The sequence below is a fragment of the Corvus kubaryi genome, unplaced genomic scaffold (genome assembly GCF_017639235.1).
Source record: "Corvus kubaryi isolate FWS band 111438036 unplaced genomic scaffold, C.kubaryi_AGA036_p1.0 74, whole genome shotgun sequence".
Taxonomy (NCBI): domain Eukaryota; kingdom Metazoa; phylum Chordata; class Aves; order Passeriformes; family Corvidae; genus Corvus; species Corvus kubaryi.
The window spans coordinates 14898263-14922606 of NW_024582061.1; the positions used below are offsets into that span (position 1 = coordinate 14898263).

At 42.0% G+C, this 24344-nt stretch overlaps 1 protein-coding gene across 1 annotated transcript in view; it reads right to left on the reverse strand.

The window, feature by feature from the left end:
• Positions 1-17370, reverse strand: part of MYH9 (myosin heavy chain 9) — a 69718-nt gene extending 52348 nt beyond the window's left edge. The window contains exons 1-2 of the mRNA XM_042050447.1: positions 17259-17370; positions 1312-1664 (exon numbers count right to left, since the gene is read on the reverse strand). Coding sequence (XP_041906381.1) covers positions 1312-1644 — 333 coding nt within the window. The 5' untranslated portion in view covers positions 1645-1664; positions 17259-17370. The remainder of the gene's footprint in view (positions 1-1311; positions 1665-17258) is intronic.
• Positions 17371-24344: the final 6974 nt, after the last annotated feature.

The following is a 24344-nucleotide window of genomic DNA, read 5'->3' on the forward strand; positions in this document are numbered from 1 at the left end:
ATCTTGCAAGATATGTGAAACAGCCCATTGCAAGCATGCAGCAGACCTCGAGACACTGCTGAATTATTTTCAACAATTGTTATATAACCTAGCAGTGTTACCTACTCTAAAAATGTTACACATGGATCTTGTATATCCTATTTCATCTGAATACCAAGATTTTTTAGTCTGAGGATAGATTTTGACCAATAGTAGAAGGAGTTGTTAACTACAAGAATAATCAACTGCGTCAACCTCCAATCACACTAGCTCTCAAATTTTGACATCAGGCTGTGGGAGTGAGACTAAATTTGTATCAGCCTTGATCCTGCAGATATCGTCTGATAATTTCTCCAAGAGTTGTCTGCATGCCTTCATGGCACTGCAGAAGAGCAGGCACAGCACTAGTAAGTCAAGAGTTTCTCCCTTGTGCTCTTCCCAGTCCCGTTTTAAACCAGCCACTGCACCCAAATTTTACATTACCACTGAGTTTAATAATTCATTCTATACCTGCAGAGTATTAAAAAAGCAGAAGCTAGCATGACCAACATCTGCTTACTAAACATAGGCAACATGAAGAGGAAAATCAGAAGGGAACTGAAGAACCAGGTCAAGGTTCCAAAGTCTCCTTCCCCACCTTTCCCTATTGATTGGCTTTGGTATTCAGTGAAGTGGTTGCTGCCTGCTTCATTGGGTATACCATTGGTCCCATGGTATTCATTGGTCCCATAAATGGTATCTGTTATTTACACAGCAGTAAGATGCAGGAATCTCTGCTCTTGTCCATTTTGGGATGGAAAGAAAAGGGAACATTTCCTATCTGTAAGGACATGCAGGCAGACATGTTCCTTCTCTAAAAGATGCTCTGAGATCCAGAATTTTTGTAACACAAAAAGCTTGGCACTAGCATTCTTTCCCACTGAAGTTCCAGACACGGAAAACACATTTCAGATGCTGGGTGGATTAGGACTGTGTTTTTATTATTATTATTTGGTTCAGTTCAGATCAGACTCCATGTTTACCACTATCCAACTGCTCTTGTGTCTTGCTAAGAGAAAGTTAAAAGGCATTCAAAACATCCTGCGAACAAAGACATTAAAACATTAAAGCCAGATTTACCATAGCATTCCTTGAAAGCTTCAACATTAACTAGAGAGGGATTGGCATAGTTCAGCGAAAAAATTTTAAGTAGAGGGAAGAAGGTAAGTCACATGATGAGTTATGTATAGGGGCAATGAAAGGTTAACATACACATTGGGGAACAAAGCAATTATAGTAAGTTCACATGCTGTGCAATCAAGAACTCCTAGCCCAACAGACAAGATTACTTACATAGATCAGTCCTGAGTAGTATCTCTCCTTCAAGTTGTGAAGCACGGAAGCCTCATTCAGGCACGTCAGCTCTGCCATATCTTCTACTTTAGAGAATTTGGGGGGGTTCATCTTCTGGATGTCATCCTTATTTACTTTCACTTTCTTCCCATTCTCTGCCAGTTCCACGATGGCTTCATCTCCTACTTCTTCCTTCAGGCTAGCTGCCTCAAACCCATTCTTCTCTGAGGGAACCCATACCAGCTTCTTAGCAGCCCAGTCAGCCTGAGTCAGGGGGTTATTAATGATGTTTTTGTCCACATAAAGGTACTTATCTGCGTCTCTTTGCGACATTGTGGTTTACAACTGGGGACCTGTGAAGAGAGGGGGGGAAAAAAGAAAAAGGATATTTTTAAAGCCTCAAATTGCCTTACAAATTCCTAGAGGCAGACAGGCACATGCTATGTCCTCTGAATCCCTGGTCATCAGAGCATGCCTCTCCCTCGTTTAATTTCATGTTAGTAAGCGCCGCTAAAGTTGTCAAACTTCCAATAAGGCCAAGGTTTTGCTTGCCAAGAGTATGAAAAAAAACAAACTAGCAAGCAGTTTTAAAAAAACCCAAAACCTACAACAAAACACCGACCGTTAAGCATTTGGAAGCCATTATTTGGCAGAAAAGAGGAAGCACATTAAAGCAGCAAGCACCAAACAATTTGTGCCAATCCTCATAGCATCAGACACTGTGTCAGTAACATTCATGTCAAGATTAACCCTTCACTGCTCTACTTGGTAGAGATATTTGCTCAGAAATAAAATCATAAATGTTTAATCAACAGTTTTGCTTCATATCTCCTTATTCTGATAAACTATAAATCAAAACCCACAGCTTCTCAGAAATGTCAGCTACCAGCCTAGACCATGAGATGCACTTTGCTTCTAAAAGATAGCAGTAATTTGAGGATACCAGTTAAGACTGATATTAGATACTTTCCTTTCCATCACCAGCTTAGTAGTAATACCCAGCCCACCAGTTTTTTATCTTTTTTTTTTTTGGCTAGATAATATTCAGTAGCAAAATATCTCCAAGATAGCATCAGAATAAATCAGGAAATTTTACAGCTAAAAACCTTCTACTAAGATCCTTCTATGAAACTGTGGCCAGATAGAGGAGAGAGTTTCATCTCTACAAAAGGGAGACTTAGGCTGCATACTTGAAAAATGGCACCCTAGATTTAGTGTTTCATCAAAACCAGAACACTACCGCCAGGGATTTTCCAGTTTATAAGGCAGCAATTTTATTAGTGCCATTCAAAAGTCCTTTCAATCAGAAAAGGACTGCACGCGTCAAGGCTCATTAACCATGTGACAGCAGCCTCTTTACAAAATCCCATAAACATTACTTCTTGAATTCTTCCTCACAAAGATACCAGTGTCCTCAATATATGTTTTTCATAACTTGCATAGAAACTAGAGTTCTTTACCACCTAAAGAACAGGAAATGAAAATATGAGTACTCATGTCCTAGAAGGCAATCAGGAGCTATATGGATAACTTTTCTACAGAACTCATATTTACAAACCAGCAGGCAAATCAAGTAAGTGAAGTCTGACTACACACACTGCAGACAAAAACGTATTGAAAGTGGGACAGAAGCAGCTCAATTCCCAAAACATGCATGAGAGCAACAATAGATGTAGAGTCCCAGCATTAGCAAATAGCGAATGAAGCCAGAAAAACATCAGCCATAATAATGACGGGCACAAATGCCCACACCACTCATTTGTAAGCGTGTAGGGAAATTCCTTTCAACGAATGTATCACTCTAAGTGGTATGTAACTTTGTGCCAGAGACTGTATGGATAGCTGTATATTCACGGTCAAAAATTCTTTAGCAAACAAAGAGAAAATTACTCTATAAATAATCACTTCCTTTAGCTTGAGTTTAAAATCTTTGTCTTAAGCCTTACAGGATATGCCAAGCAGCTATTCCACACTTGACCTCATCTTTCCTTCCCCACAGGGTCACTGACATTTCCACCTCAGCCACCATGGCAGTTCTCAGAGCAACTCCTCCCTGGCTTTTCATATTATTACTGAAAACAAGATCTTAATGGATAAATGATCAAGAGATTTGTTGCAGAGACAAGATGCAGCAATCTGGAGGCTGCCATAAAAAACTTGAGCTGTTGGGAGAGCTCCAAGGCCATCCTATAACAGCCAGCCTGACAGAGTACACAGGAAATAAAGAAGACAAACAATTCAACATATTAGGATTTAATGACACTGCAGAGTATCATCTGCAGGTTGTGATCAAAGGGTTAAAAAAAGGGAGTGGAGGGAAAGAGGGGAAAAAGAAAAAAAAAAAAAGACATATTCAATTGTGTTCAGAGTTGTATCAGGTTTGGCAAGGCAACAGCTGTGCTCTACCCTCCATTACACAGCTTCCTGCCTATGCAACTCCCAGAATGTAACCAGTTGCCTTTTTTGGCTATAATCAGAGAGGACACAGAGGCACTATGCTTCAGCTAAATTCAGTTTCATCATTTCCTGAGGAATCCGAAGTAACCAGCCATCTGAAGTGTCCCACATTACACTGAAACACAGTCCTCACTTCCTCGCTGCTGGAGTACATGCATGCATTCAGGACACCTTGGAGATATATTCTAGAATAAAGGCATTCTTTTTGGCTAAGAAATAAGTAAGACCACAAGAAATCTTTCAAGGGGTATCCCCAGCCAGTCATAGATCTGAAGAGAACTAAGGAAAGAAGATAGCTACAGAGAGGTTCATCAAATTCCTTGCAGGAGGAGAACCCCAAATTATCTCACGTACTACAAGGGTGCATTCTTCAGTCAGTAAGGGATCATTCTAGAGCATCTGTACCTTTTTATTTTCAGGGCTGAAAATAACTTTCACAGTAAGGGGAGAAACAGCCTAACACAGCTATTCTAAAATCTCACCAAACACTACGTTTAATGTATTTTTATTAAATATATATATAGTATAATATATTGTATATATAAATACATATATAAGTTTTAATATTTTAAGTACTACCAAATAGTAGTGAGGAGATTCAAAAAGGCTCTGCACCTCAAACTTGAGAGACTTGATAATTACCCTATTGCATGGCAGCAGCAGTCCTCCTATCATCATCTTAAACTCACTGTCATGCGCTCCAGAACAGAATCCTCACGTACTAGAAGTAAAAGACTAGAGGCTCAAGCTAAGATAACATGGCATTAGAGCTATTCTCGAGGCTGACTTCGAACCCACAGGGCGTCTAAACTAGCAATACCACAAACCAACCATTAATTTGTCTTCTCCACAAGAACAGTACCAGAGGAATCAGATTCAGCAAGTTCTGTCTCATGGACTCCTAAACTTCTCTTCCTAGTTTATGCTGCATTTCACTGGGAATTTCTAAAAATCCCTTAAAGTGGTCAAGGAAGCAAGCAAGCCCAGTAAGCTCTTACAGCAATTCACAATGAATGCAAACCATTGCCATTTTAGGAACAAATTAGGAAGCAATTTGTTTGCCTGGTAGTTTGCATTTGGGGTGTAGATAAATATGTAGGACAAGGGCATTTATCTTTACATGGCTATTGTGCAACTGCCAGATGAGAATACCGTTAACAATATTCTTTTTGATGCTAGTCTATATGCAAGACGACCAAAGAATACAGAAGGAAGACAGACCATCCTTGTTTTGAGTTTAAATGCCTCCTTCCTAGTATTGTTTCCAAAAATGACATACTACAGTCACTTCCCCATTAACCCAGTATGGTCCCTTATGGTGGTTCATAGCAGTCTGGTCAAACTCTGCTTGTTTTCCGTTATTTCAGGGGCCAAAAGACATTCTTTGCCATTTAACTAACTACATAATTGCTACAAAGATGCCATACAGTCACAGACAGAGACAAAGCAACTTCTACAGTCATGAACAGGACAGGACCAAAACATCAAAGTGTAGTGCAACCTTAAAAAAATAATACCAACTGCCCTGTTGACATACATCTTTCCCAGCTGACAGATTCTTTTGAGAGGAACAAGTCAAACACTGGATTTAACTTAAGATGACATGCACTCCCTTTGAACTGGGCAGAATTACTCCAAACCCTCACTGGAATACAATCATATGGACAGAAGTTTGCCTTAGTCTCCTGCAACTTCATAGCCTTAAGGCTTGAATTGTAAGACACTTCACACACTCTCTACTTAAAACATCAAGTGCTTCCCATAAACCTGGGAACAAACACTATCTGGTTTGGAAAGGTTTAAAAGCTACCTCTGCTGTAAGGTCTCTTTCTTTCAATTACAGTGTTTTGCAACTGCTGAAAGCACAGAACATTACCTGTTTGCAATTTAATTTTTGGTAACTATTTGTATTACATCTCCCGTTCCCGCCAGACATTTACTCTGTCAGTAGCCACAGAATTGTTCCTGGGAGTGAGCGACTGCTCAATAAGATAAGCTTGGGCTCTACTAAACAATGGAGGCAACAGCTGAAGTAAGAACAGAATTCACAGATTCAGAAGAGCATTAATGGCAAGAGTTAAAGCATCACACTTACAAGTATTAGAGCACTGGCTGGGCAAGGAAACAGCTCTGGTCTGAGTTACCTGAACCATCATTAAAGTAGGGATCCCCACACTGCTCTTTCTTGGCCTCAGCCTCATTCCTAGCAAAGATGCATTACTACACTGGAATAGACAGCTTTAACCACATACCATTTCATTTCCCTATTTTAATGAATCATGAGAAGTTTGTGAAATACTGTGCTATGGAGAATGCAAAAGAGCCACACACATGCACTGAATCCTTGGCAACTCAGATCACCACTTCAGGACTTTGCTGTAAGACTGAGCCTATGTGAAAAGGGACATAAGTGGATAATTACTAGATGTTTTCTTCTGTTTCACATCCACCAGTAAGACACTGTTACATATTGTCCATGATTTCACATTAAACAATCCTCCCACAATGGTTTGCCTAGTGGCCTTTCTACTTGCAGTGCAAGAGAAACTACTCTAAAGGGTGACAAAAAGAATGAACAATAAATAGCAAACATATTTAGACTACAAGTTAATTTCCCTTTCTTTAAAGAGTGCACATTTTAAAAGCAGCTCAGGAACACAACTCTCCCACCACTTTCCAAACTGTGTTACCTTTAGCAGGTTGTCAGAGGATGCAATACAAGACAAAAGGGGCTGTCCTTTCACAGAACAAAAGGAACATACATTTCTATAAGCAAGACAAGACTTTTGCACTAGAAAATTACAGCACTGCTGGTCACTTATGGCCCTATTTCAGGTACAACTAAGTGGCACTCAGTGAAGAAATTTAATTATTTGTTAATACACAGCATTTAAAAAATAATCTCACTTTGAGAAGCTGCTAATGATTCAAACTAAGTTTGGCCAGTAACATTCCTATGATGGGAATCCCTACTAAGCGTATGATCTGAACAGCTAATACTTGCATTATTTCTGCAACTCAACTATTTTGCTTTCCCCAGCCAGCTGAATACAGTTCATCAAATCAGGTTTAAGAGCAGCTAGAAAGCTAGACTAAACTAGTCTAAAATAGACTTTAGTGGCCAGGCTAGCTACAAGTGACCATGAACTGACAATATAAAACCCCTTACCCACCAATAAAAAACTTCCTATAATTCCCTTGTATTCACTAAGAAGTGGTTCAGATCTCATTTGTTTATGTTAGGCTGACGCTTCACAGCTCCAAGTGCCAGTATGTTTATGGGAAAGAAAACTGTAAAGTTTGTTAGCCCAAACTGCTCCAATTTGTAAGCAACACCTACATAAAAACTGGAGTCTAAATCACTAGGGGTGAGAAATGAATCACAAGGAGGAGGTGGAGAGGAAAGGAAAGGAAAGGGAAAAGCTGGCAGGAAGCTGAACTGATGGACAGGTTATATCTGCTTATTTCTCAAGTTCAGTATATTGACACACAGCAGCGCTCAATGCTTCAGGCTGAATGCAAGAATCACCAATTTCAGTTATGCCACGAGAGAATACACCACCAGGCAAGTACCGGAGCTCACAATTAACACCCCCTCACAGACAGCCCCCCAAGCTGAAGGCATTGAGCTACACTTACCCTTTGTGTTCAGAATGCTGCCATGCAGACTCATTTCTTTTATTTCAGCTTTATTTGGGATTCATAATAACTGCTATTAGGCTTACTGTAGTTCACTGCTTTCCTCTCTAGTCACAGTCTGACGCACACAATAAATTGTTGAAAGATTTATTTCACAACTGGAATGCAGTTTGCTGGCAATTATTGTTGCATATTCAGTTTGACTGTAGTGCTGCCCAGACTTGCCAGCTACCCTGTTTATTACTGTAAATGAAACTCAAGGTAGAGCACTAAAGTACCCTCTCTGTATGTGGGGCTCTAAGAATCAAGGAGGAATCTAATTATTTAATGCATAAGTGATGCCTCTATTGCCGTACGCATGGCCAGACCATGTGTACGGCAGAAGAAAGAAGTTGAAGGAAATTCTGCATCTTCCAGGTGGCCTACAGGTACCCAACATGCATCCTCAGAACAGCGAATATGGAATAAATGTTTCTTGATTTCTCCATGTCCAGCTCCCTTCATCAGCTGCCAAAGCAGCACTCTGGGATGTGTGAAGCAGCACTTGCACATATTCTACTGTAACAGCTGACAGAGGAGGTTTGCTCAGGCAGCTGGGACTTCCTATGGTAAAGTGCAAAGGCCACAAAGCCATGTACAAGCAGACATTTACATGCCACTTAATAGTTGCCTTTTCTCTCCACTGGATTCAAATACAGTGGGACTGGGAGAACAGTCCTACAAGCACAGCACATGTACATTAAACAAAAATTAACGCCCATCTGAAGAGGCACTTTTGGGTGCCAAAGACTAAAACCAGGACAGTGCAGGCTTCACCACAGGCTAGAGAAGCACAGGAACGATCTTGGGCAACCACACTGCATGCAGTAATTAACCACTGTAGGTTATAGGCAAATAAAGCCAGGCATAGCTTCCCTAAGTTAATGCTAGGGAGGGTATGCTTGCCTCTATTTTAACTGCACCTTATGAGTTCAGTGAGACATAAAGACACACTACCATGTAGATAGCACCAATACAGTTAATCAGCTCTATGAAGCCTGTGCACATTGTTTAAACACACCAAACACTGATTTAGGGAGAGGGAGGGTAGCCTTCTGCTGATTTCAAGTCCAGTCTTTAGCATGACAAAGCTAGGCTGGCTGCCTCCCAACCCCATTCACTTTGAATAAATATTCAAAGTTTACAATCCTGCATAATACACTTTCTGCAACTGTTGTTTCTCATTAGTGGAATACAGTACATGCCTTCTAAGCAGAGGAGAGAATTCCTCTTACAGAGACAGTGTGCCCACAAGGAAAACATTCCAGGGGGAGAACACATTCTTCGTGACCACTCAGCAAAGTAATCCCACTTAAGGAGACAGCTGTAGTTCAGAAAATTGCAGCCCATCCCTGCTGTTCAAGCTGTTTTGCTGGAAGACTTGTTTTCAGGCGGCATAATGGCCTGCAAAAGTTCTGATCAGGCATGCAGAATTCCCTACGGACATCGCATGAGAGAGAAGGGAAGAGCTTAGAAAGTTTTAACCTGTCTTTGTTACCTCAGGGTCACTTTTCATCCCTTCCCTAATATTCTGATTTAAGGCTAAAAAGGTATCTGCCAAGAACTCTGTGGCACTGCGTAAGGTAGCTCTACATACATCAATTACCAATCCCTGTCATCTTTGTCAATGCCAGGTTTCAATTCACTGCAAGAGGGAACAAGGAATTAAACAATAACACCAAAATACAGAGACCAAAAATATGGTTCTGGTTCACCCTTTTAGATGCAAATATTTAGCACGTATGTGGCCAAGATAAAGTCATCTTACAGGAACAATTACTCTTGCTAACATTAACTGACAAACTGCTTTGATCTCAGCATCGATACTACTAATCATCTTCCAGCTCATACTGAAAAGAACCAAGAATCAGTGCAAATATGTCTGGTAAATTATTTTTAAAAGTATTATTTTTACTTGGCATCAAAAGTTTCTCTAGACACTTTCAGCTCAACCTATTGTTCCAAACTAGGACTATGTACAAACAGCCTTCTGCTACATCTCATATTTTTATTCTTGTTTCAAATCATTCTGCTGCACATTAACAGCAGCTATGGGGATGGCAGGCAAAAACCCTGGCACAGAGAAGTCTACCACCTTTACAGGGTCCAAGCTTGACTCTCAACCCTTCTAGCAGTGTAAGGGTTCAATAAGAGGATCTACGTCTCTTGTTTATGACGGCGATCTCTGAGGTCAAGGTCTGGAGAAGAATGACTTTTCCTGGACATGAAAACCCAGCAACTCCTAAACAAAGGAGAAAAAGCTACATAGCCTTTAAGTTTAAGGATGTGTAAGGAGGTCAGGTTGAAAATACTTATAGTTTCAAAATTTTTATTTTTATTATATTTGTTTGGTTTATAAATACTTATGCTCATAAATATCATGTTCAAGATAGTCTGAAAATCCAGATTGTGACATTTCCCTACTGCATTCAAGGTCTGGCACAGCTTCTTCGCCATCCATTATAAGCACCATTCTACAGAAAGCTCCTGGTGCAGCAGAGCACACGAGGAACACTGGTTTGGGCTGTATACCTCAGCCTCAAGCTTGTCTTCTGTTGCCTCCCTGACCCGTGCTTTCTTCTCTCATTGGCAAATGTATCAGTCTTTAAAAAGGAACAGCATTAGGCATTGCTAATTTTAGAATTCACCCAACCGTGCCCTCCTGTCTGGATCTCCTGAAGCACTGATTTTTGTGTTAGAGGAGAAGAAAGGACTCATCTTTCAATCTCAAACAAGTAAAAGGAAGGGCACTTGAAGTAGAAACTAAGTCTGGACTGTTACAATCATGGCTATATGGCACATAAGATTTTCTCTATTCTGGCAATACAAGAAAAGACTTCTTTGAAAAAAAAAAGAAAATGATCTCCTTTTGACAGGTGACTGATATGACATTCCATGGTTCCCATATGAAGAAACAAATATAATTTGAAAGTTTCCCATAAAGTTTTGCTTTCTGCCCTAAAAGGATAAAAAAAAACACATAAGGAAATACTGACCACAGAGAAGCCAAACCGTTTCATGTGTTTCCACCATAGTTAACAACATCATCCACAACCATATACACGGCAGTGCTGTGGTGGTGAGGCACTGGAACAGGCTGCCCAGAGAAACAGTGGATGCTCCATCCCTGGAAGTGTTCAAGGCCAGGCTGGATGGGGCTCTGAGCAGCCTGGTCTGGTGAAAGGTGTCCCTGCCCATGGCAGGGGGTTGGAACGAAATGATCTTTAAGGTCCCTTCCAACCCAAACAATCCCGTGACTCTTTGTTACTCTCCTTATCTACATGAGCAAGAGCTGAACCACTACTGCAGCTGCACTTTTTCCTGACAGAATTAGCAATAATATACCATGGTGATATTTATCAGTTAAGGCTACATCAAGTTTTTCAAGCACTAAAGACCTAGAATTAATTTATATAATTCTGCCCATTAGGAAAAAAAAATTAAGATTTGCCACATAAAAGATTACCTCCCACCATGTGGGAGAAGAAGATAAAATGATTGTGCACATGTATATGCCAGTGCTACATGGACAATGTAGATAGTTTTTAGAAGTTACATTAATTTGCCTAATAAATTGGCAATCCTTTTTTTATGACTAATCCATCTTTCTCATCACATTTGTGTGTTCTCATTTTACTTTTCCCATCATATACTGCATTAAATTTGGAAAGAGCCATTAAACCAATTCACAGTAATTTACTGTGTAATGAAATGTCAAAGACTTTAGTGTCTTTGATAAAGATTCATACTGCAACATAAACCAGTTCACTTAGCTTTTATTGTCTGGGTTAAGTCACAAATCCTACGTCACAGTTTAAAGAGTTTTTGAGAGTGCCTGTAGAAAAATCTTATTTGGTATTTATGCTCCACTAGGAAAGAAAATTTTCTTGGTCATTATACAGACACATCCACTTGAAACACACCAGTTTCAAGTATCCAATTATTTAACTATTTTAGGTAGTCTACTGTGTACCTGCATCCATGCTTCCACTTTTTAAAATAATTCTGAGAAGTCTGAATACATTCTACTTGATGTCAGAAAGGGATAAAACCCATTTCTATCTCTGAATAACAGAAAAAAGATGTCTGAACCACAACTATGAAGAATAAAATATAATAAGTGGCATCCTGTTAAAAAAATAAAATTCCACTAATACAAAAGAAGTATTTCTTGGACTACTTCATATGCATTTACAAGCAAAAAGTAAAGTTGTTTTCTAGACAGTTACCACAATGAGGAATTTATGAATTAAATTGCTGTTTACGGGTATCTTCAACTCAAATCCTCCCCTTCTGACCTGTTCCACTAACTTTTAAACACACAGCCATCTGTCCTCGCGACCACCCAAAAAACCCAAAGCAGAATGTCAATACCTTCCTCTACATTTTAAACTATCACTGATACAGCCAAAACAGAAGCCTGAGAGTATTTTTCTTCATCTACATTAAAAAAAAGGTGCAAAAATCAATTTACCTTATAAACCAACTAGTTTCAAGTGCTTAGCCAGGAACTTTCTAATTCAGTTCACTGGTTTGACTTTAGATTTACATTCAGTATTGTGTTGTGAAGTTCTTACATCTAAACACCCTGTATTTGCTCAAATATGTCTAAATCCCAACATAGGGCTTCCTTTTCTTAAATTGATAGCACATCAATGAAAATTACTTTGTTCACACATTTCAAAACAATTGATTTTATCAATTCTGTCATGGAAATATTGGAATCTCTTGCACTAAATAACAAGCAGACCTACACTGTAACAGTACCTGTCAAAAAGAGCTTACTCGCTAACAACTGACCTACAAACTGATACGACAGTTCTGTTAAGTCAGTCACATTTGGAAAAAAAACAGAAGCAACTAAAATTAATTTTTAATTTAAATTTGGCTGTAGGTTTCCTTTTTTTTCCCTTGAACATTTAAAACAACTCTGTCACTAAAACTAACTGGGTTGGTTGTTGGCCATAACCAACTTTAACCAAAGTCAAATCGACAGCACCTTCAAGGTTGATTAAGAGAGCCTAAATTCAAAGGAACTGGTCAAATCTGAAGCTTAAAAGAAAAACACAGGTGAATGTACTCTTATCACTACAAACAATAAAAAGCGAAGTAAACTATTACAAGAGCATGCTTTAGGTCTTAGATTTTAAACAGGAAGCTGCCCAGCAGGAAAAAAAAACTCCTCCTGATTGCACATGACTGACAAAATAGAGTTGTAAAATTTCTCTAAACCTTTTTTCTTACAAGTCTGAACACCCACTTTGCTTTCACACAAATCAGAACTCAAGTTCTGTGTAGAGGCATATATCACAATGGATTTCCTGCCGAGACCCATTAAAATGGTAGTTCTTGATGAATGGAAGCATTCATCAGCTAAGGATACTTTATGATACAGATTTCCAAGTTAAGTTTCCCTTAACATATTAATTATTAGCTTGAGTTTACTGAAGTCGCTCATCCATGTGGTTTTATTTACTGCTCTCAGTAAAGTCAGCATACATGCATTAGGAGAAATTTAAATTTCTAGTCATGAAGACAAGCAGAATCCAAACCGTATGTACAGAAGTCTAGAGGCATAAATTTCATAAACAGGTCATGGGAGCGAAGCCACAGCATACAGCATTACATTTCATCATACCTCTCTGCTACCAGCAACAATACATTTGTAATACTTCTACAAGAAATAATTTACAGTAGACAAAGTATGCCAGATCAATTTTCCGGTTTCCATTTCGCTATGGTTAAAATGGGCAGGACTTAGCAGTACTAGCTCCAGAAGTATCAAACAATGAAATCAATCACAGCCCCATCACCAGAAAACTGTAGACACTACTATTTCTTCAGACTCTTTAGGATGCTCAGAAAAGCAACATATTGTGATGAACAGGAACAGGCCAAAGGACCATTAATTGAAAATGGGGACTAATCCATTATGCTGAACACAACTGGGCTGGAGTGAGGTCAGAAGCTGCTAACCCACTACAGTGGCCTAGGATTTCAAGACAAATTGGTGCTGAGATTATTACTTCAAGTACTCTGAACAAGTTCTCACAGCCACTGAAGAAAAGAGCGAAGCGGATAAACCATAATTAAGATGAACTTGTAAATTGATGCATTTCATTTAGTTGGACAACACCCATTTGCATTAGCTTCCAGGGCAGAAGTCGCATTTGTGTTTTTGCCTCAGCATACTCTATTAAGATCAGATTTCTAGCTTCCATCTCTTTCTACACTAGAAAACTCAATTAGAACCATGGTGTGGTTAAACTGAAAAGAAATTTAAGGTACAAGGTCACCGAGCCACCATTAAGCTAGAGCAACTGCCAGCAAAAACAATGCTGCTGTAGGCAATGCTCTGCTATTATAGTTTTGTTCCAACCCACAGAAGACTTAATGTCAGGCACACAATTTCTCTACTTAACATGCAAACAGCTCTGCCTCAATTATAAACTAAGAAAACAAGGAGTAAGAAGATATTTATACAAGAAATCAAAGACAAAAAAAGTATGTTAGAGGGCACCAAGTGCACTGTTGAGTCAAACCAACAAAAATATATTAAACCATACACTGAGGATTACGGTTTTGGACACCTTTTAGTAGACGTGCACACTAATTCTGAGCCTCTAAAATGCACTTTAGTCATCAGTTAGCGCCAGTGTGTTACCCAATAACCAAAAGCTACCACACAAAAAAGCAGATGTAGTATTCAAAAGTGGGAGATAAAAAAACCTCAGCTTTGACTTCCCCTTTCAGTAAACCCTGCATTAACTAGATGAGTTCCTGTACCTCCCATGGGTCCACTTATAATCTCACCCTATCACAGTCACACTAATCCATAAGCAACATAAATCTGGGCAAGACACACGCCTAGGGATGGGGTGGAAGCCAAAGACTGAGCAGAATCAGCTCAGAAATCACAATACCTCTGACATGTGCCCTGTCTCCTTTGTTCTGTATCCTGGAAATTAACAGAACCGAATCTGAAATTTGGCTATAGACAGACTAATCTCCCAGTGCAACTGAAGTATATTTTCACAAAGCTAGTAGCAGCTGATATACATGCACTCCCTCGTACCTGCATGTAAATAGCCTGACACACGACTAACCTGGGAATTATTAAATGAAAAAAGCTGGTACATTATTTTTAAAGACCTTCCTAGATAATAATGGTTCGGGTTTTCAAGATAGTTTGTTGCAGCGGTAAATGCAAGTCTCGCATTTGTGGTAGATACATTTGCAGAGACAAGTAATGTTGCAAAGAGACTTAAGCACCTGTGACATCCAACTGCAAGGCAGTTTTCAACTTGAAGATGAGAGAGTATTAAAGATACCACCAGCTACACAGCTTAAACACTATCCAACACTTTGCATAATACCTAAATAATGTGCTGCACAAAACAGATTATTTCAGCTTCCTAAGTGAGAGATTTTTCTAATCTCTTTCCTACAACTTTATGGGACAAGGAGGTTTTTTTTTTCATTATTATTATTACTTTTTCATTAGATTAATTTAAAATATTATGGTGTAGCTCTCACAAGCTATTTGTCTACTTAAAATGTTCTGAAACACATCATAATCTACCCAGAGGAAATAATGAAAAAAATATTATTCTTTATCTCTTGAGATGAAATTATCATCTGGCACCTTTTCTCGTACAAGATTACCTTGAAAGGAAGAAAAACCCCAAAACCAAAACAACCAAAAACCAACCCAGAACCATAGCAGAAATATCCTAACAATCTACACAAAGGCTAATAAAAGGACTTCAGTTTCTCCGCCCATTCTTTCGGGCGGACAGAACCCAGGTATTAAGTCTTCCTGTTTATACAGAAACAGGCACAGGCTACCCAGCAGAGCAAACACTGAGGGCACAGACTCTTCTCCAGAGATCTTCCAAAATCAGACCTTGGCTATACAAGTCAAGCATCCAAGAGATGACACCAGATTCCAAAAAGAACCACATCACTCACCAGCTTGGGGACAGTTACATTCACTTTGACATTTCAGCTTAGTAAAGAAGTTCAGATCCCCATTCTATCCACTGCTACCAATTTTGCACCTACCTTAGCGTTATAGAAAATTTTGCCTGTTCACCTCCATAAAGACCATGCACACACAATGAGTAAGTGCAATAAACAAAGCTATCAAGAAGCAGAACACACCAATTTAGGCAGTCCCACCTGATATGGAGCATCACGGAACTGTTGCATGATTTCCCTGTAGTTACTTTCACAAGGTCAGACCACCACAGAGTCTTGTGTTTATACAGTTCTGGAAATTGTGATTAACAACTTCAAAACCTTTCTGCGCTACTTACACTTATCAATTGCTTTCCCTTCATTACAACTTTCTAGTTAATAAAAATATTTGTTTATCTCATTGAAACCTTGTGAGAGCACTACAGACCCAGACAGTGCATCTGTGAGTCAATACGTCTCTGCACCATGATTTGCCATTTTTGCTGGAATGCCATCGATGAGTGAACTTAATCACATTGTGACCTAGTGACTAATTTCAAAAGCATTTTACACAGGGAGTAACTGATTAGAGGGCTGTTACTTTGGAGTTAAAGCTTTACCATACCTAGCCTTATGAACAGGACATGTATACAAGAGTCAAGAATGCGTAATTTAATCTTTCAGTCCACGGTTCAACAGCTTCCATGCAAATTCCCTTGTATTTCCTTACAGCAGACAAATCATAAATGGACCTTGGCCTGCAGAATACTACAATATCTTTACAAGTTTGAGGCACAAATTTTTTTATGCGTTACTTGAGAGATTACTATTCTTTAGAAGACCTGCCCACTTATAAAAAATCTTAGGTTCTTAGTCCACTCTGATGGAGTGTGGCTCAGGACATCATGACACAGGATACGGAAGAAAAACCTACAAAAGAAGAAAGATCAAGAGCACGAACAGTGCTTCAAGAGGGAAAAAGAAGGAAAGAAATTGTAAGGAGGAAAAGAAAATGGGATTAAATAGTCACTGCATGCAGAGTTTACTGATCAATGAAGTTTACTTCTGAAAAATCCCCCTTTATGACCAGAAGCATGTTATTCCTTTAAAACCCATTTCACCCTGCGTTTAGGCAAATTAGGAGCAATTCTCATTAAACACACTGGGCAGGCACCACCCTCGGGGGCTATGAAACTTGTTACTTTCCACACCTACCGAGGACAAGTTGGTAAAGATACCACTCAAAGCCGGAGAACTTTTACTACTCGGTTGGAGGTGATGCCTGAAAGCACAAGCTATCTGCAAGAGCTCTCCGTGCAAGCTTCATCTTGCCCTGTCACTCCCTCCTCCCTCCCTCTCTCCTGGCCCAAACCGAACGAGGAAGTGGAGCCGGGCGGGCGGGCGGAAGCCAAGCCCATGGCGGTGTCTGCAGGAGGGTTGTCAGCCCGTGACTCAGGCTGCAGCCCTGACAGCTGCCCGGCGGCCCTGCTGGCCCCTGCCCGCTGCCCCGCGGGACTGGCACCGGAGGGAAGGAGGGAGGGGAAGGAGCTGGGTCCGGCGGAAAAGAGCGCCAGCCACCCACCCCAGCTGCGGGAGGCCGGTTCGCGGGGCGCGCAGGGAGCAGAGCGGCAACTCCCCGGGCACACACGGCCCCGGAGCAGAGGGGGGACACGGGGAGCACCCCAGCACGGCAGGTCCCACGCGGACGGAGCGGGAGAGCGGCGGGACAGCGGAGCCTTCTCGCCCGGCCGGACAAAGAGGCGCCAAACCCGGCGAGGGAGGGAGGGAAGCGCGGCGCCAGGGGGGATAAACGGGAGCCACCCGCACCCACCGCCCTGCCCGACCGGCTTCACCTGAGCCCGGCTACGGTGGAGGGAAGGAAACGCCGCGGCGGCGGCTGCGCTCCTCAAGGCAAGAGTGCGGCTCCTCCCGCGGCACCGCGACCGCCGCTCGCTCACCGGCTCTGCTGAGCCGCCCGCCCGTCCGGGCGGGGACGCCCCGCCCCCGTGCCGCCGCCCGCCAATGGCGCCGCCGCTCCCGAAGATTGACGGCCACTGTGGCCAATCAGAGTGGCTGAGGTGTGCGGAGGCTGGGGAAGCCGTTGAGCCGTTAGCAACGCCCGCGCGCCCCGCCCGGCCCCGCCCAGCTCAGCCCAGCCCAGCCCAGCCCGGCCCCGCGGCCGCTCGCGCGGGGAGCGGCGGTGGCCGCGGGGGGTCGGGGGCGCCGAGGGCTCCACCCCGCCCTCAGCCCGCTGGCCGCAGGGTCGGGCCAGGCTCGGCTCCCCCAGTGCGCTCCGCCCGGGTCGAGCCCTGCCGAGCCGCCCCCACAACGCCCCACGCCGCGCCAACCCCACAATGCCCCGCGCCGGGCGGGTACCGGCGGCCCGCGCTGGCCTTTGGTGCTCCCGGGGGCAGCGGGTGCGGCCGGAGCCGGGAGCAGGGAATGCGGCTCAGCCGGGCGACGGGCTGCGGCCCCTGCCGCCGGAGGCCGGGCCAGAAGTCCTCGGAGATGGGGCTTGGGAGTGTCCCGTCAAGAGGTTCCCACTCAGCCTTGTTGTAGTGTAAAGTACCTGCGACAGGAAGATGCCAGTCAAAATTTCGTGTCACAGTATCAATTAGGCTGGAAAAGACCTCTGAGATTATCGAGTCCAACCTACAATCGAACACCACCTTGTCAACCACACCATGGCACTGAGTGCCGCATCCAGTCTTAAAACCTCCAGGGATGGTGACTCCACCACCTTCCTTGGCAGCCCATCACAATGTCTAATCACTTTCTGTGAAGAAATTCCTTCTAATTGTCCAATGTTGGTTCAGCTTGAGGCCGTGATGCCTCACCCTTGTCACTGGTTGCCTGGGAGACCGACCCCCACCTGGATACAACCTCCTTTCAGGGCGTTGAAAGGTTCAACTCCACAGAAAACTCCTGTGTGTTTCCCTCATGGTCGGATTTGTACATGTGCCATACTTCAGGCAAGTCAGACTTTAAATGTCTGTTTTCTGTAGCTCGATTACCTTGAAAATAAGTGTGAGAGGAAAGATGGGTGTTAACGTCTTTGAAATGGATCTTAGTGCCTCTACTGACTTCGGGCAGCAGGTTCCTTACCGCGCCCAGACAGCTTGGCTCGTGAAATAGACAAGGGTCTGCACAAGCCTGAAATTCTGAACTTCGGGGTAAAACAGTCGTTTCAAGGGGGGTATGGGGTATGCAGTTCGGGAAGGCTCTACCTTCCTAGTTCACATCTCCCCCGAGCTTCCTTTTCTCCAGGCTCAACAACCGCAGGTTCCTCGGCTTCTCATAAGACTTTTTCTCCAGACGCTTCACCCACCTTTGTTTCCTTTCACTGGACTCTAAGGGACAAAACTGAGGCAGGCAGAAGCCTGGGCATAAGCAGCCTCTGATGATGTTTGAACAGGCACTGGACGTGCTCATGGAGGCCCGAAATATATTTAAATTTATAATATTTTAAAAAGGCATGCTGAAACACTGAGGTATGAAAAGACAAAGGTGGTGTAATTCTGCCTCCTTACATTTGCTGGAACTTCAGGACGAGCTAAAGGAGGAAGCAATACTCAGGATGCAAGACCAAAGTCCTACTGAAAAGGGTACAGCATATCTAAATCCGTATGTCAGATCCAGACGAGCAGATAAGGTTTACTGCACACTTTATGAGCATGTAGAAATACAAGGCTTCTTTCCTTTGTCACTTCCTACTTTGTACAAGGAGGGTACATTTGTAGATGTAGGTGCCAGTGACAGAAAATGCAGGGCAAAGCTTACTGGTGGCAGTATCAAAGCTACAAGCAGAAGAGGCAAATTAAGTTAAAGAGGCTTGAATAAAGAGGGAAGTTAGTGGAGAAGTACCTAAAGTAAGCATTTCTTGTCTGCGTGGAACACTTAAGGCTTAGAAGGTTCACTGCAGCAGTTTGGAAACAATCCTAGAACCTTTTATCTCAAGACACAGAAGACAGTGGGAGAAATCACTGAAAGGTTGTACAGCTGAGTATCAGGGACATAGAGGTGTCACTGTTAGAGGCAGAGGTGAGAAATATAAACACAGATGCAAAATATAAACAAGAATTTAATTTGGCAGTGAGCAGGGAATATACAGGGTAGATCTTCACTAGTAGTTCAAGGTAGAAAATGAAAGGAAGCTGGAATTGTGACAGACAGTTACCTACATAACCAGGTACCTTTGGATTTACCGTGGGGGTGATGAGCCACTGGCAGAGGTTGCCTGGAGAAGTTGTGGATGCCCCATCCCTGGAAGTGTTCAAGGACAGAGTGGATGGAGTTCTGAGTTAACCTGGTTTAGTGGAAGGTGTCCCTGCCCATGGCAGGGGAGTTGAAACTGCATGATCTTTAATGTCCCTTCCAACTCAAACCATTCATGATTCTGTGGTCAAACAATCCAGTGGCTCATATTGAGCCATGAAAAAAAGTGACCAACATATGGGACAGATATTTACTGGCTGAACAACAGGGTTTTAAATTCTCCCAAAAAAATGAAGCAGAATGAAAATAGTGGAGGTAACTAAATATATCAAAAGCTTCTTAAGAACATGAGAAGCTGCATCATCAGCCACGTGGCTGAGAAAGGAAAGGTAAGCAAAGGAAAGCGGTCAGTATCAAGTCTAAACAGAGCTTTTAAAGGAGGAAAAGTAGCAGATCTTAGCTAGGAAAGCAAGTACAAAAGGCAACATGAACTGACAGCAGTAGTTATGTTGGAAATAAAAGATAATGACTGGAAGCATGAAATGCAGATGTAAAAAGGCTGTCACAAAGTAATTTTTGAAGAGTGTATAATATTGGTAATTTAAATTTTCTTATTCTTCTCTGACTCTCACACTTGCATATGTGCTCTGCTCTTCCTGATGCTCAGATTTAAGGCTAAGGTCAGACTGGACTGCCTTCTTAAGGTTTGGTGGGTTTTTTTGCCTTTTTTTTTTGCTTTCTAATTTTTTTTAATATAAATCTAAGAACTTGGTCCCACTCCTGTTTAATTGATATCAAAACTTTCTTGATGGCTTCAGCAGTAAAGCACCAAAACTGAGTTCAGAACAAAGGTTGATGCAGGTTTACACCATCCTTCCCCTTCACAAAAACGGTATCCCACCTCTACAGAAAACTCTGTGTGTTCCCCTCATGGTCAGATTTGTAGATGTGCCCTACTTGAGGCAAGTCAGATTTTAAACGTCTGTTTTCTGTAGCTTGATTACCTTGAAAATAAATGAAACAGGGTTTTTTGGGCAGGAAGTTACCCAGGAAAGGGGACACACCTCAGAGAAAAACAAGTATGACTAAAAGAGCTATCAGACTGATTTTATACATCTGTTACTTTCTACAAATTCACAGGATGTTTATGTGGATTTTTCTGATCAACTTCACTCACATTTTCCATCAGTGTTTGCAAGCCAGCATCATTTGGAAGAATGAACCTGTAATGGTCACTGAATTCTGGAAAACATCTCAACAGCAGACAGATTTACCAGTTTGATGGGAATAAATTAATGGCACTGTGGTATTTCTAGAGGGAAACAAATCTATGAAGCAGTGAGCATCCAGGGATACTTCTTCAATTGGCCAGCCTTTACACACCAGACAAAGGGCCATTTTGCTGAACTACAGTGTTTTCCCCTACACTGGTCTAATCCAAGACTAGTTTGGTCTTAAGCTTGTTGCAAACAAACTTTGCTTAAATTTGTTGGCGAACAGCAAGCCCTGGAGAAGCCTGCACTTCTTTGATCAGCAATAAATGCAGGGACATTTGATTTCTGTATCTGACAAATAGGTAAAAGTGGCTAAATTAATTTTGGTGAATAATTTTCAATGCTTTGGGGGGCAGAAAAAAATCTCTGCCAAAACTAGCTTCTTACTGACAAGCTGGAGAGAGTGAAACAACAAAAGGGACAGAGACAAAAAGGTGTTTACTCCGTTGGAGGAGTCACATTGCTAAACTCTAACCACAGTGGCTTTAGACAGAAACCATACATGTACAGATCTGGAGAATGTCACAATCTGGTGTTGCTAAGACGCCTGAGCTTTTGCAAAACCTTGAAACCTTAGCTGTTCCACTGCAGATTCATAATTAGAATTTCTTTAGAGAAGCAGCTCTGAAGTGGCTTCAATATATACGCCCATACAAAGCAGCAGCTATAAATGCAGATGAGAACTTGAAGCGTTTTCAGGTGGTGTGGCAAAAGGAAGTGGCTCTTTGGAGGCGGGTCTGTAAAGGAAAGCCACATGTCTTCGGACTTCGTGCCTCTGAGCAACCTGAAATTTGTCTGCAATTTAAGCGCCATGTATTAGCACATAACTTCCTTTTCCCTTTATACTGACTCTTTATTGTTCTGCTCCTGTAACAAATGCCACATCCAAACTGTGAGAGTGTGAAAGGTGGAAAGCCATCTTAAGAGATGTGGAAGGAGTGAAAGCAAGTGATTTTTCCCCTGAGGGGTGGGAGGGGTGTGTGTGTCAGAGAACCAGTAAGTGAAATGTGTCCCGGGTAACCTGTCTCAGAAGCAGCCAGGAGCGGATGTTAGGAGGAGAGTACTCCTTTTCTTACACTACCCAGCGTCTGGCATGGCTGTGGAAAAGGTACAGCTTAACTGGCTCGCTTTCATATGTCAGGGTGCAATTCCATCACACCCTCTTCATCAGGAAAACTGGTTTAAGGTGTTGGCTATTCTCCCACTATGCATTTGGTTTTAGTGCTGTGACAAAGCTTACCACTGCTCCAGCAGTTATGATGAAGATGTTTAAAAAGTTATATTGTACACTGGATCACTGTAGAACAGCTAAAAAAAGAAGGTCAAGAAAAAAAGATCAGTTCACTGATCTAGTTTATAGGCCCTCAGAGAGATGCATCAGCACAGCAGAGGGGATTAAACTGAGCCACTGTGATGGGAGTCTTTTAAATTGACTTTGCTGATGGAGAAATTTTAAGAAGGAAATATATGTGCACCCCAAGACTGGGGAGGAGGGGAGGAGCTGTACCTGGCATACTCTAGCATTTAAAACAGTTACTCTATTTTTCACCTCTCCCCAACCCTCCACCCACACAATTCCACGTGAACAACCTGCTGAACTCCTGCTCTCTCATTGTAGTTCTTTCTTCAACTTTAGTAAAAGAGGAACATGTTTTTACTTTCTCAATACATTAATGACAAGGTCTGCTGCTGAATAATAAACCATTTATGTACAGCATCTCTGGTCATTTGGGATACCATTCAGAGGCACACTTCTCTACCACTGTACTGCAGTAAGTATATTTATCACATGCCAGAGTCCCTTCTTTCAATAAAATGCAAGTGACACCATCCTGTAGAAAGAACCCTACTGGGGAAGCAGGATATCAAACAGCTGTGCTCTGGCTGAAGTCATGGAAGTATCCTCAGAAACACACCTAGATGAAAACTTCTCTCTGAGGAAAAGTCTTGGAGCTTGTGAGTTCCTCCAGTCCCTGAGATGAGATTACAACTCCCTTTGGCGTGGTTACAGACACCATATTCCTGATCTGACATACTAAGAATAATGGCCCAGAGCTCTTTACCTCTAAGAGGTACCTCTGCCATTTAAATGGAACCACAGTGTTAAGCAACAGACGTTTTTTAGTTCATTATATTCCTTTCCAAACTGTATTTCCTCTAGCCCTGTTCTCTTGCTGCTCACTGTGTTCTATTCAGCTTTACATTCAGAAAAGCTGGCATCCTACAACATTATACAAAAAGGACAACACAAATACAAGCTATCCAGCAAAAGAATCTTTGTCCCAAAACTCAGATTTGGAATCTGAGTTTCCTGCCTTGGGCCTACCCAGACTTGTCCAAAATGCCAGCAGAAAAAGTCCTATTACCTGCATTAAAAAAAGCACAAAAACTGTTTTGTTTTGGTTTTTTCTGAAGAAAATGATCATTTTTCTACCATCTGTTACACCTTAGCTCCTTCAGTGATAATTCAGCAAGTACATAAGAAATTTTAGGCTTGTCTGTCCTGGTCTCACAGCTCCCTGGTTCAACAATTGCTAAGGAGCTTTTATTAACATCTCAAATACCTCCTTTTCCTTCTCCCTTTCTCAGAGGGGGTAAGAAATGCTTCAGATTCCTGAGTTCAGAAGGGCTTGGGGGCATTCTTCTTAGCAGAGGATAAGTTGAAAGGAGAATAGCATCCTTCCCCAGCCCCTCTGTCACCCTGCACCTGTCACGCTTATGACAAGCCAGGCTTGGGCGAGGTACTGATAAGGAAAATACAGTTTAAAGAGACTGCCAAATCCATCTAAACACTGTTTAATTCACTCTGATAAGGTAGGGCTGTGGAGAGCTGCCACCTTTGCTTTTATTTTCCTTCCATAAGTCTCATGCTGGGCCATGTTTTCACAGAACCAAGAATTCAGTAGCAGGGTGACTGTGCTATTACAACAGGGCTTAGTTCAGAGAACACATAAGAGTGATAGCATTTAACTACTTCACAAAATTTATACATTGTTTTAATTGCTTTTCAGCATCAGTCACCTTTAATGGACCTCTAAACAAAAGGCATCTAGCTGAATGTTCATTTCCCTCTTCCTCTACCAGGATGGATTTAGTCTCCTTTTTTTTTAACACTCTCCTTACAAAAAACCTTGAAAGCACCCCTACCTTCAGCTTGCTGCCTTTCCTGAGGTTACTGTGTGAGATTCTGCTGCACTAATGGTGCCACTCAGTTTATCCCATGTCCACTGTTTGATTTTGGGCTCAGCCTGCTACAGTAATCAAGGCCAAATATTTGCTCAAATGAAGTGCCCCTGTGGTTCTCATTTCAGGAAGCTGGCTGAGCACGAAGTGAAACTAGCTTGAAATTCTCTAGTATGCCCAAGAGATGTTAAGAGGAAGGGATTTTTCCAGAGCTGTAGAAAGTCATCCAGATTCCCACTGTAACTTTGTTGTGGGAACTGCAGGGGA